The 14,187-nt window shown below is 34.5% G+C and overlaps 2 protein-coding genes across 2 annotated transcripts; both read right to left on the reverse strand.

Moving 5' to 3' along the window:
* Positions 1-2,986: 2,986 nt before the first annotated feature.
* On the reverse strand, positions 2,987-4,629 carry LOC144559594 (uncharacterized). The gene is made up of 2 exons (XM_078308659.1): positions 3,142-4,629; positions 2,987-3,061 (listed from the first exon to the last, which is right to left on the reverse strand). The coding sequence occupies exons 1-2, from the start codon at positions 4,507-4,509 to the stop codon at positions 3,020-3,022; spliced, it is 1,410 nt and encodes a 469-aa protein (XP_078164785.1). The 5' UTR covers positions 4,510-4,629; the 3' UTR covers positions 2,987-3,019.
* A 916-nt stretch (positions 4,630-5,545) lies between these two features.
* Positions 5,546-7,960, reverse strand: LOC144559019 (uncharacterized). The gene is made up of 3 exons (XM_078307924.1): positions 7,853-7,960; positions 7,113-7,471; positions 5,546-6,518 (listed from the first exon to the last, which is right to left on the reverse strand). Exons 2-3 carry the CDS (start codon positions 7,460-7,462, stop codon positions 5,696-5,698), a joined length of 1,173 nt encoding a protein of 390 aa, XP_078164050.1. The 5' UTR covers positions 7,463-7,471; positions 7,853-7,960; the 3' UTR covers positions 5,546-5,695.
* Between the last annotated feature and the right edge of the window lie 6,227 nt (positions 7,961-14,187).

Below are 14,187 nucleotides of genomic sequence, written 5' to 3' on the forward strand. Positions count from 1 at the left end.
AGACAGACCATAAACTTCGGAAAATATAAACAAACTAAAATGATTGTTGTCACCACTGCATAAGTTCTCCTGTAGTAACCGGATTTTTTTTTTTTTTTAGAAATTTAAAAAATCAAATCTTCAGAAAAAAGATTGATTGTTTTTTTTTTTTTCAAAAAATAAATGGGTTGGTGCGGTTCCACCAAAAACAGTTTGATAAAACCACACCAATGATATAGTCTCAATTTTGCTAAAAAAAAAAAAAGTTGATACGGTCTCAACAGTTTTCAGTCAAATTTGTGGTCAAGATGTGATTTAATGTTTGCTTAAACACAGACAACACACCAATCGTGCAATCTAAGATACGTGTGGAAATGGAAATAAATGTGCTGCGATCTGAAGTTCAAGAACAAAATCATGATATTCTTGTTTTTTCGAATTCAACTGTCCGATAGTTTCTGTGCACATGTCTCGAAACAATTCGACAGCTGAATTTAGAAAACAGAGATTTCAAATTACTTTTCACATGTAAATAATCACAGCTTATTTGGATCTGAAACTCACCAATGGTGCGGTTCCATATAATTTTTTTATGAAAATAAAATAATAACTCTCTTTGGTGAAGAATTAAATTTTAAATTTCTAAAAAAAAGAATCTCGTACAGACTCTCCAGCTTGACCAAATCTGGAGACAGTGAAGAGATCAAAATTATTTCTAAAAAAATAGATATATAGATAATAGAAAATAGGAAGAAGTGGGTCCATTTATTCAGATAAGAGGAAGTGGGCCCGGAGAGAACATGTGGCCGACTGTTTGTGGTGTCAATGTAAATGCCAGAGAAGCAATGCTGATTGGCTGATTAAGTAATTAATTTAAGCCAGGTGCTACCATGTCTTATTTTAGATACTTGTGCCTATTTTAAAATTTGGACATCGTGGGTGTCAACTAGCATTTTTTTTTCTTTCTTAAGAGTTGAATTTTAAAGTATAATAAGGATTGTGTATCAAGACAAATGTGTTATATATGCTGCTTGCAGGGGTGTTAATCGGTTCTAGACAAACTAAAACTAAAGTTATAATTCGGTTTTAAAAATAAAACTGAATTGAACCGATTTAGTATTGTAACCGAATTGAACCGAACTAAATTTTTATTTCGATTTGTTCAATTTATGCGGTTCAAACCAAATTATATTTATTTTTATTTAAAGCAATTGATTATAAACCGAAGTATATTAAGAAATAAACCGAGACAGTCCAGACCAAATTCATAATATATAAAAGTTCGGTCGGTTCGGTTATTTTGGTTTTGAAAATTTTCAAACCGAATTGAACATAAGTTATAATTTGGTTTTAAAAAATAAATCGAACCGAACCATTAAATTGAAAAATTTCGAACCATTTGATTCAAACTAATTCGGTTCGGTTCAAAACCGACTAGACCGGACCCAATGAACAACCCTAGCTGCATGCATGTCAATCAAAAGCCAGTTTGTAAAAGCTGATGCTTGGCAAGTTATAAATTTATATTTTTTATTTGAAAATTCGGAATTCTAATATCGAATCCAAACTATTGATCTTGTTCATTTCTATGAGAGATTTCTGTATATAAAATTTTATGATTTTTTGAAGCTCATTTTATATTAGATAGATCAATTTTAAAATATTCATATTTTTATCATCCTAATCTAAAATGAAGTTTTTTTTTTAATTTTTATTTTACGTGAACAAATCTCTTATAAAAATGAATGAACAAGATTAACAATTGAAATTCAACATTTGGAATTTAAAATTTAAAATATAAATTAAAAAAAAAATGAGTTTGTAATATTTTGGGGCACCAGTTACTTGTGGTATTGATAAACATTTTAAAGATTAAAAATGAAATTTGAAAGACGTAATTATTTGTGGATCTTAAATATTTGGGTGACTTGAACTTCAACATTTATTAAAAAAAAAATAATGAAAAATGATGAGGCTTGATAGACATGATTGAGACTTAAGCGTTAACAATAAATCTCAAATCCAATATTTAAGGCCAGACTTTGAATTATATTCGGCCCAAATACCATTTTCAGGCCTGATTCCAGCAATAATAGAGTTCCTAAAATACTTTGGACTCTTTAAATTTGGAACTCTAATTATCAGAAACTTTAAAAGTTTGGGAGTAGGTTCTGATCAAACTTAGTTCAATTTGAAAGCTGAGCATTCCAGCAGTACTTCAAATTCCATAACAATCAGTCTAAAGTGTAAACCACAGTTAAGAGCAACTTTGTTTAACAGAATATGGCTAATAAAAATGATCCGATTAAACAAACCTGCAAGCAACGATTACCAGTTTACTGCAATATCAATTGACTACTCTCTTGCTCTTACCAGTTCATCTTGAAGGGCTATGATTAATCTACCAAGCACATTTTTTTCACAAGAAAGAGGATTGACACGATTTTTATTAACCAAATAAAAATTGAAATAGAAAGTTACAGCAACTAAACCTACCCGCTTATATCCCAGTACCAACTACTATTTCAGCTACAATAAAAAACTTGAGAAATGATCAAATCCCCACATACAAAATAACTGTCAGACGGGTTTTAAAACACAACAAAACATGCAAAGCAGTATATTAGACTCATAAGACAAATTAAAACATTAGCCTGAGGGGCATATGGCAGACATGTATAATTTTTCAAGGTTCATTGCTAAGTAGAGCATTTTTAGCTTCCAAGAATCATTGGCACTGGCACATGAAACAAGCAGCTCCAAATTAAACATACATAAAGAAAAGAAAATAACCAGAGGTACAAAACATATGATTATAACATTGGCCAAGTCAAAACTCCGGAACAGATCAATTACAGAACAAAGATTAACACAATAAATATTGCTTGATAACCCAATACAATCCTAATAATATCATGGATCCTCTCTAAAACAAAAAAAAATGCTCCTAAATAAGCTATGCCAAATTCCCAACTTAAATTTTAAGAAAACTCAAAATGAAGGCTCCAATACCCAACTTTTACTGATTCCTTTTGGGATCTTAATCTGTTGAAACAATTTTGAACTTCCCTGTCAATTGTTGCTGCAAAGAAAACAACAAATAATTTTTAAGAAATTAAATCAAACAAGGCAGAAGGTAATAAAACTTTCAAATAAAATTACCTTCTCCCAAAGCTTTGTGTGCTCAGTACAAAATCCAGCCACAATGTCTCCTCCTTTTCCTTCTTTATACTCAATGCACAAACCCTCTTCAAGCCCGCAGGATACATGGAATCCTAATTTGCATTTACTCTCAGCACAATCGAGAGCACAACCATAATTTTTTCCACAAATAAAGCAATTCTTATGCCACCGTTTATGTGGGACCCTTGAGCAATCAATCCCGTCTCTTCCCTCAGGGTCATGAAAGAACACCTCTGGTACTAGCAATGCACACATGACATGGGCCCACTTGTCATCGACGGTTGGCTTCAAGGCTCCTCCTTTAACAGGGCAAAGACAACACTTTTTTTCTTTTTGGGGGAGTTTTGAGGAACAAGCTGAGCAGAACCAATCTCCCTCTGGTATCAATTTGATCAAAGGGCTGCCATAACAAGAAACATGTACCATCAAATCACAACCATCACAGAATACAATCGGGTCAGAAGGGTCACCATCTGTGCTCTGACAGACTGCGCAAAGTACCCCATCATCAATCTCTTCTTCAATGGATTCTGGACCTTTCTCTTCAATTTGGGTTTCGGTTTTACTGTCATCCTTGATTTGAAGTTCATTTTCAGTTCTAAGTTTAACGGGTTTTGGATCAGTATCCTGTTCAATTTGGTTTTTGGTGAGAGCCAACGGTTCTGGGGCCCAAATCCGCCTCTTCACCAGAACTGAACATTTTTCATTTGATTTTATGGTTTGGTATTCAGGTTGTTCTTTCTCTTCTGTAATTGGAGATAACGGATGCACATCACATACCCGTTTTTTTGAAGCCCAGACCAGCTTTTCAGTTGGACTTAACGGGTGGTGCTCCATCCATGCCCGCTTCCTCGCTGTGACTTCTTGGATTGCTGAGATTGCTGATAATGGTTTTGGAGCCAATACCCGCTTCTTTGCTGGAAGTCGATTAGTTTCTTCGCCGCCTTTGATTTGGCCTTCCACGTCAGCATGTTTTGGATCTGTGTTGGGGGCCTGGATTTCGGGTTTGGTTGGAGATAACAGGCGCAGAGCCCATACCCGCTTCTTCACTGGAACTCCAATGCTTGCGTCTCCATCTCTGATTCGCCCTTTCTCTTCAAAGAATGAATCTGCATCTTGTTCCTGGGTTTCAGATTTTGTTGGAGATATCGGGTGCGGTTCCCAGACCCGTTTCTTGGCAGGGAGACAAGCGAAGGTTAAAGAACTGTTGAGAATCTCAGTGCGTTTCTTGGCAGGGAGAGACTTTTGGTCGTTTTCATTGGTTGCGTTTGGTGGCAAAGGAATCTGTACTGAATTGAGGATCTTGAATCTCTTTGATGGCGGTAACTCACGGAAATTTTGCGCCATTGGAGAAGGAGGTTTGTGTGTGGTGAGAGAGAGAGAGAGAGAGAGAGAGCGGAGAGATGAATTGGGATGCGGCTGCTAAAAGGAAGACCGAATTGGGAAGAAAGAGGAGCCAAAAAATAGAGAGGGAGAGGGAAATTTTGAATTTGGTCTAAGCATTTCAAAATTTTGAAGATGAATTTTCGTTTCGCTCTCGAAGTTTTTGTTTTGGGATGGCGGGTCGACAATTTCCCAATTTTCGTGAAAATCTCGCGCGGGAACTTTTCAATTGAAGTTGGGAAAACTGAAAACAGCGCTTCTGCTGCTTCACAAATCACAAATGAACCTATCGGGTCGGATCTTTCGATTGAAGGGCCTTTAGGATAATTATACCAATTATCGGCCCAATAACAGGACCATAACTTGAAGCCTTGAACCCAAAACACCTTTCTTGGTTGAGGCTAGGCCATTAGCGTAGAATTCACATCCCTCACCTTACCGGACTGAGTACAATTACTCGCAGCCTCGTTTGACTACCTCGTGAGATCTTCGTTCCGCTCTTAATTGAAATTGAGATTGATAATTTGTTATTAACTTTTTTTTTTCCCCAATCATCCAGAGTATGTCGAGATGTTATTTTGAGATTTCTTGTTGTTAATTAGAAATACTGCTTTGGAATTTCATATCTTTCATGCCTCGTCGTACTTTTTATATTTGTAATTTATATTTTCCAAATTCTAAATGGTGATCCGAATTGATCAAACATGATATCCATATTAAAATGTGCTCAGGGACAAAATTTATATTTTATTTCAAATAGCTGACTGCCTTATCAAATGACTTAGTTCAATAGATCTAAATAGGTTTTGTGACAAGATGAGTTTGATGGATATCTTTTGCCTATCTTGAGAGAGAGTGTTGAGATTTATGTATGTTTAACGTTTATTGTATTAGAATAGTTTTGGGGAGTCTATCGATAAATAGGTCATTATGAAATAGTCTAGGGGTTATTTGTAATAGTGCTTTGTAAGGCTCTATATAAGTCCAATTCATTAATCAATAAAGTAACTTTTTGACTGAAATCTTCATAAATATATAGAAACAACAATGATTTACACAAATGTATAACTAAAAACGGCAAAGCATCAAGCATCAAGCATCATGTTTTAGAAGGGGTGTATAAAGCATCTGCCATCTGAAGCAGAGCATTTTAATTAGAACTGAGAGCCAGGGCAGTGTTGACGAACAAGGTTATCGGATTTCCCAGGAAAGAAGAAATTACCGCACCTGATATGATCTTAAAATATTTTACTAAGATTTGGAACTCTCTTTCACCCGTATTCATGACCTGTCGCAGTGCAATCACCAAATTCATCCTTGCTGAGCCGTTTGCGGAAGTCATGTTACACGATATTAAGCGAGCCATTGAATCTTCTCTCCGATCATATATCATCTTTATCATGCACCCTACATGAAAGTGAATGTTCTCATTGTTTGCCACATAAGACCATACATGATTGGTTGAAATTCTACCCATTTTCACGCTCCTTTGAAGACAATAGCCACACTTGGATGTGGATTCTTTTTGAAGCACCATCTTGGCACCGCTGTCGCCATCGATGATTTGTGATGGCAGGTTGACACAACAAGGATGCAAATGGTACTTTCCATTCTGGTCATGGTAGTAGTATCCTTTCACATTCATTCCACAAGCATCACAGAAAACATTGGTTTGCTCCTTCTTGCCATGTTTACTATATGATGTACTGGGTAAACACATGAAAAGAAAGGTTGATTGGGGGAAGAAGCGGTGCGTTGTGGTTTTACGAGGAGACAAGCATTCTTGGTGGAGGAGGAAGGGGCACGAAGCATTCCTGCATGCATAGTGCGGCCCAAAGCCATCCATTTTGCACCCATCACAGATGTAGTTGCCATTATCCTTTAGCAAAAGATCATGCCCAGGATTATGTATGTGAACCATGCAATCACCATGACCCCTTTCGACCTTGTGCGGTTTGCCCAATTCTATAAAACTGCAAGATTTAAATATGTGACTGGATACAAATAGTTATTTCATATATACGAACAAACAATTAAAAAGAATGCATCAACTTGAGGAGGGGATTTAATTTTGGCTCCCCAGACCTGGAACTGAAACCTTACAGATGGTATAAGTGTATAGTCAGCTGTCAGGGCATGGGGGCTGCTGGTACAATGGGTTGATTAGAGAAAAGATGTTATAAAACAGAAGGGATACTAAAGGCATATTTCATGAGTAATTTCTTACTTTTACAAACTCTGAAACTTATACAAGTACCTGTGTGTTGATGGATGGATGGATGTAATAACATATATATATGTGAGTATTCGCGAGCTTAAAAAATTACTATTGCGGAGGGTAAGCCGATAAAAATTACAATATATTTTCAAGAATATTGCTTTTACGTACTGACAGGAGTATCCGCGAGGATACACTTATACCCTTGCGGACACAGATTCTTGTAGTAAATTCTTATTAATTGGGTACCAGGTTGGTACTTTTGTATCATATTTCATTTTTTCTCATAATGTTTTCGAACTTTGTAATTTTAGTTGCTTCTAGCATTTTAAGTTAGACAAAATCAAACCTGGTTATGCTGCTGCTAGAAGGGGCTTGCATATAATTTGTCTGCTGGAGAAACACTTGGTTTGTCATCATAATTCCCTCCTTCCTTAAACACTCAGGACAACTCTTCGGTAGGTTCTCTGAGCTAGGAAGCACAACTTGTTTCGTTCCATTTGCGCCATATACAGTCCATGCTTCGACTCCTGCACAAGTTGGATGCATGGAACTGTTGCACTTGTTGCAGAAACATACTAGTTGCTCCCCAGTCGCTTTGCATATTTTGCAGTTGAATTTCCAACTTGCGTTTAACCCAAGGGAGAGATCGCTCTTGGGAATGGGAATCCCAGTGGTTACAAGCTGGCAGCTAGACATTGATCTGGCCTGGGTAGTTAAAACATAGGCAGGGCTAATTAAAACCTTCATTAAACATTTAATTAAGATTTTAACTAAAGATATTAAATTATAACAGAGAAGGCATGCACCCATATGATTCGTCAACTGAATAGAGATAAAAATAGAGGACAATTATAAAACAAGTTAATTTTCAAATCATGTACGTCCTATATATGTGGAGGGAACAAATTAAAAAATGGAAATACGGATCGGCACATGACACTTCATGAAATGATACACTGGCATAAAATTAAAAGTAAATGAATTGAATTTTATATCCATGACGTTCAATTAACGAAACAAAATCTTAATTGTAGTGTGAAATATACTGGCATAAATAAATAAATAATTAAATTGAAGAAGATTCACCTTAATTGTCACCGGAAATTAAAATATTGATTGCACAAATGTATATTGATGATGATTGTATTGAGAGATTGGGGCTTGAATCTGATAAATTGGCGATTGAAAGAGTGTATTAATTTATAGCTAGATAGAATGGGACAATATAATTAATACAAATAAATGATGGAATTTGCGGAGACTTAGAGTCATGCAAATCGGTTTGATCAGAGAAAGGAAAGCTGAAAAGTTCTTCCCTACGAAAGGTCAAAGGCGTGTTGTTCCGGAGTCCGGATCCGACTGATCCGAGATGAAGCAGATTGGATGGTCCGGATCTCTACTCAAATTGGTGTTGTTCAGTGGTACGTGGAGGTGGATTACGATTCTTATTTAATTTGGTGCTCCAAATTAACAAGTGTTAATTTCTTTATCAAGAAATATTAATTATGGCTATCTTTTTAATCTTTCTTTTGTTCATTCTTTTTTAAGTTTATCCAAGTTCTTAATTAAGTCATAGTTTGATTAGTTTCACATGACTTAAACATTTTATCTAACTTAAATTTCCTTTAAAAAATTACCCTTCAACTTTATTTCCTAATAGACTCTTCTTAATACCCCTTAAAATTTAATCTTCATTCTTGCCCAACGATATGATATGAAGTACCTTAGGTAATATGAATTTTTAATTACGAGAAGAGAGATTTCTCTATTTAAAATCTAGAGATAGGAATGATTGTAATAGTGATTTTATTTCAATAACAAGTTGTAAATGAAGTTTTTGCCTTCAATTTTTTAGCTAAAAATTGGTATATAAATAGAAAAAAAGTGATTGGTACTAACAATTTAACATGATTTCATATAAAAATATACTTAGATATCAAATTTTATATTTTTTTTATAATATTTTCACTATTTATTTAGATAAGTACTATGAAATCCTCTCATCTAAGGATTATGACCAACTGAAAGTAACGATTTTCTATCTATTTAAAAATAGTAAAAAATTCTAATAAATATAAAGTTTGGTTAGTAGAATTAGGTGTTTCTAAGTTCATCAATTTTTTTTTGTGAACTCAACTCTAAAACCTATTGGATGGTCTTTAAATAACGAATCTGAACCGTTGAAATCCGTCTATCTTACGAATGATGCGTCTACATACAAAAAATTTTAATTTTCGAATTAATTTTGTATAGAGTCAAGTGGTAAAAAATGATTCAAAAAATGAATGCATTAAAATTAATTTATAAACCTTCTAATTTTGACCGCTTGAATCTATACAAAATTAATTTGAAATTTTAAAATTTTTGTATGTAGACACATCACTCGTAAAGTAGACGGGTTTGAATGGTTCGGATTCGTCATTTGAAGTCAATCCGATAGATTAATTTAGAGTTGAGTTCACAAAGATCTTGGTGAACTTAGAACACCCTAGTTCTACTCAAGTTTGGTCTCCTAATATATTTTTATGTGAATATATGTTGAGCGGTTCAAATTGATTATTAAAAATTAAAAATTGAAGATATAGATATATAGCACGCACCGAACCGATTCATACTTTGCAGAGTATTATAGCCTTAATCATATTAAATTATTTGTAAGATAAAATCAGTTGATAAATTTTTCATTTATTAAATATTTATTCAGAAGAATTTCTGTTTATTTTTCACAGTACATAATTTAATCACTAAATTAAAAATTAGATCTTGTATTAAGAATAATTTTAGAACCACGGCCATTAGATATTATTAATTTATTATACTGTTTAGTAGATCGCACAACGCATGTCGTGAAACTCGGCTTATTCCTTCTGTCCGAACCCCCGCAATAAGGAATTCAGATCCTCTCCGGTACCGTAAAAATATAAAGTATGAAATATGACAAGGAGTAGAACTAGGGTGTTCTTAAGCTCACCAAAGTGTTTGGTGAGCTTGACTCTAAAACCCGTTAAATCGGTTTCAAATGACGAATCCGAACCGTTGGAACCCGTCTATTTTATGTGTGATGCGTCTACATGTGAAATTTTTTAACTTTCGAATTAGTTTAGTATAAAGTCAATTGGTCAAAATTAGAAGGTTAATAAATTAATTTTAGTGCATTCATTTTTTGAACATGTTTTGACCGCTTGACTTTATACTAAAATAATTTGAAAGTTCCAAAATTTCACATGTAGACGCATCACACGTAAAATAGGCAGGTTCCAACGGTTCGGATTCGTCATTTGAAACCAATTTAATGGATTTTGGAGTCAAGCTCACCAAACACTTTGGTGAGCTTAAGAACACCCTAGTTCTACTCTATGATAAGATATGAAAGACATAAATTATTAAAAGCCTTCTCTACTTTTATTTGAAGTGTATCCGTGTATGATTAATTGAGGGTAATTTTTTCCCCTTTAAGCTCAAAAAACAAACCGGAGAAGACTCAAGAGGCGGTCTACAGTTCCCTGTCAAGAAAAAAACAAGCCAAACGGCTAACGAGTCAAAAAAAGAAAAAGAAAAAGAAATAATACGAAGCTCGTCAACCGCGCAGACTGCCGACACAAAAGAGAACGTTTTTTTTTTTTTTTTCATTTTTTAAGAAAACTGAGGGTCATCCCACATTTATATTGGAATAAATAGGATCCGTTACACAAGTGAGGTTAGGGGTGTTCAAAGCGGTTCGGTTTTTAACCGAATTGAAATATTTCGGTTTAAATGGGTTAGTTTTTCGGTTTAATTTGATTGGTTCGGTTGAAATTTTAAATAATTTTGGTTTAAATGGATCGGTTCGGTTTAGACTTTTAAAATTGACTAAACCGAACTGACTGGTTTATTTGGTTCGACTCGAATTTTATTGGTGTTATAATGATTTCATTAAATCAAACTGGACCGAATCAAACCGAACTTCAATTGTTGTGTACCAATAGGTTTACTTTGGTTTGAACCGAACAAACCAAAATTTACTCTAGTTTGTTTGGTTCGATTTTTAATCAGTTCAGTTCAGTTCTATTTTTTAAAACAGAAAAAAAATTTAGTTTGATCATTTTACTTTGGTTTGAACTAAACCGACCGTTTGAACACCATTAAGTGCGGTAACCACTAAAATATATAAAAAAAGAAAACTGTGCCCAAAACATTTGAGCTGAAAATTGAAAAAGGTTGGAAATGTAAGAAAGTAAATTGATAAAAAATGAAGCAGAGTGGGGAAATGGAGCGAAAAGAGAACTTTGTATAAGATTTTTTTTCTTTTTTTTTTTCATGAACTACTCAAACATTTGATTGATTCAACAAAAAGAAATTTATTTAAATGACGTGAAAATCTTCAAAATTAAGACGGTATAGTTATTTATAGATTACCACTTAATTTAAAACACAAGTATATAAAAAGAATCAAAGACAACGAGAAAAATTGATGTTGCATACACCTCTCATCTCATTATTTATTTATATCAGGTTTGATTTAGTAGGATGTCAGAAAATAGCAGATTTATATTGGACAAACTATATTAAGGAGGAGGTTTTTTAGTATTTTAACATATAGAGTATCTTAAGAAGAATTTATTTATAAGTTTTTCGTTTTAGAGATTTATGTTGTTATAAATAAATCATTTGTACTCTATGTAATATGAAGTCAATAAATATAATTAATTTTTATGTTTCTCACCAAATTATGTCTCTTGTTTTTCTTTTGTTTCTGTCCTCTTCTTAAGAAACTCTAACAAATTAGTATCAGAGTCATCTCCATCTCCGGTAGTTCGATTGACAATTTTAGAGTTTTATATTTACTTCAGCCGATTCGTGAGCCACACGGGTGAGCAGTGCCTTATAGTTTCGCTTATGGAGTTGCAATTTGGGTGAGAGCGAATTTCGTTGGTGGACCGCGATAGACTGTTGACTAGGGTTGGAAAAAAAACTCGTAACTCGTGAATCGATTGTGACTCGCATCTAACTCGCTCGCTAATAGCTCGTTCGTTAGTGGAGCGAGCTGTTAACGAGCCAGCTCATCACTAGCTCGATCCAAAATTAACAAGTTTGAGCTGGGTCCTAGCTTGCTCGCGAGTTGGCAAGCCAGCTCGATCCAAGTATGAATTTATGAATTGATATGAATTTGCGTGAATTTGGTATGCATTAATTTATTTTGTGTCTGTATGAATTTGAAGATTTAGTTTTTTAATATGTATGAATTATTTACAAACTTAATTTATGGTAGTTTATTTTATAACACATTATTAATACATTTGGGCTTTTGGCCCACGAGCTGGTTCCACTACTACAAAAATGGTCATTGTACACTGCACATTGTACACGGATTTGACAATTTTACGTAAAAACCGTGGAGAAATTGTAATTTTTTGGGTGCCCGGAATATCTGTGAAATCTCTACACGGTTTTTTATTAAAGAATCGGTGTAGAAAGCCTTGAGAGAGCTACACGGACGTTTATTAGGGAATGTACACGGCTTATTGTCTAAATAACAGTGTAGAAAGCCTTGATAGAGCTACACGGATATTTAATTAAAGAACCGTGAAGAAATGACCAACTTGTACACGGATGTCTGTTTAAATAACAGTGTACAAAGCTTGAGAGAGCTACACGGATATTTAATTAAAGAACCGTGAAGAAATGTCCAACTTGTACACGGATGTTTGTTTAAATAACAGTGTAGAAAGCTTGAGAGAGCTGCACGGACGTTTAATAAAAAGCCGTGTAGATTGGTAAGGGCGCGCCTTTTCGAGCACCAAGTTGGTTATATAAAAGGCCTTCTCCTTCCAGCGCCGTTTTGATCAATTCTCTCTCTCTCTGTAATCTGATTATTTACAGAGGGGGTAATATGAAGATCATGTTTTAATAAAGAAAGAGCTGATCGAATAAAGAGTTGGGATGAAGACCTTCAAAAAAAATGGAAGAGGAGGGATGAATGACCTTCAGAGCCAGACGAAGTGTCAGATGAAGAGTCCAATGAAGAGTCGGACGACTCTTCATTCGACTCTTCATCCGACTCTGAAGGTTGTTCATCCACCTCTTCTCTTTTTTTTGAAGGTCTTTCATCCAACTTTTTATTTTCAGCTAGCTCTTTCTTTATTAAAATATGTATCTTCATATTACCCTCTGTAAACCCTACTGGCACCAAAAGGAAAGAATCACCCACTTGTAAACTAAAAATATCCATTAACGACTGGAAGAGGGGATCCCCTCTTCCAGTCCTTAATGGAAATTTTAGTTTACATATGAATCTTTATTGAACTCTTTCTTTATTAGAACATATTGATCAATCTGTACTCTCCCTCTCGCAGTTAACAATTGGGCGGAAATTTAGGTTTATCAATTATTTCGGATCGCAAATCTATAAAGATGAGCTACTGTTTTTGGAGCTCATAAGATGACCAGTCCGATATAATTGATAACCTACATCTCGAATTCCCATGCGAATTGCTTCATTTCCCCAATTAATTGGTCTGATTTGTGCGCTAAAGTTTTTTTGGAGGATAATTTCAGAGCCGGATAGTCGGATGAAGGACCAGAGCCGAGTGGGGAGTCGGACGAGATCGTCTTCATCTGACTCTCCATCCGATTCTGAGGGTCCTTCATATATCCACCTCTTCCAGTCCTTGATAGAATTTTTTAGTTTATATGGATTTAACTTTTGTAATTAATGCTCAATAAGAATTTGTAATTTTTGTATAAATTAATGTACATGAATTTTTTGTTCAAATTGCTATATATGTTTTGGAATTCAGGATTTTAAATGTCTTCCTCTTTTTTGGAAATTGTTTGTTTTGCTATCTGAAAAACATAAAAAAAAAACAAAAAAAAAATACAATGCTAAACGGACATTTAATAAAGAGCCGTGTAGAAAGGTAGAATTAAAAAAGGTTGTTTCTTTTAATTAAAAAGAGTTAAAAAATAATTATACACGGCTGTTTATATAAAAGTCCGTGTAGCTCTCTCGACTTTCTACACGGCTTTATAGATAAATGTCCGTGTAGAAAGGTTTAGGGTTACAAAAAGGCCTTCTTCCAGCGCCGTTTTGATCAATTACTCTCTCTCTCTATCTGTTGGTCTGATTTCTGCGCAGAAGGATCGAGACCGAAGCTGAGATCTTTGAAGTTAATTTGCATTTCTCCTCTCTATCTTGCTAGGGTTAGTCTTCCTCTTTTCTCTCGCTAATTTTCCGGTACTTATTATTGCTTAATTATTTAGGTCAATTATTTATTAATGCATGCATGCTTGATCTGTTAAGGTAATGTAAATAATTAGTGTATTGTGGTCCAATAACCGACCTATTGATGCTTTTAGGTCCATGCCCGTTCAAAATTAATCTAATAGGGATTAATTTTGGATAGTCCCCCGTTTGGGACTGCTCTTTGAATATTGTGTCTCAT

Source organism: Carex rostrata, chromosome 9 (assembly GCF_964058835.1).
Source record: "Carex rostrata chromosome 9, lpCarRost1.2, whole genome shotgun sequence".
NCBI classification, from domain to species: Eukaryota; Viridiplantae; Streptophyta; class Magnoliopsida; order Poales; family Cyperaceae; genus Carex; species Carex rostrata.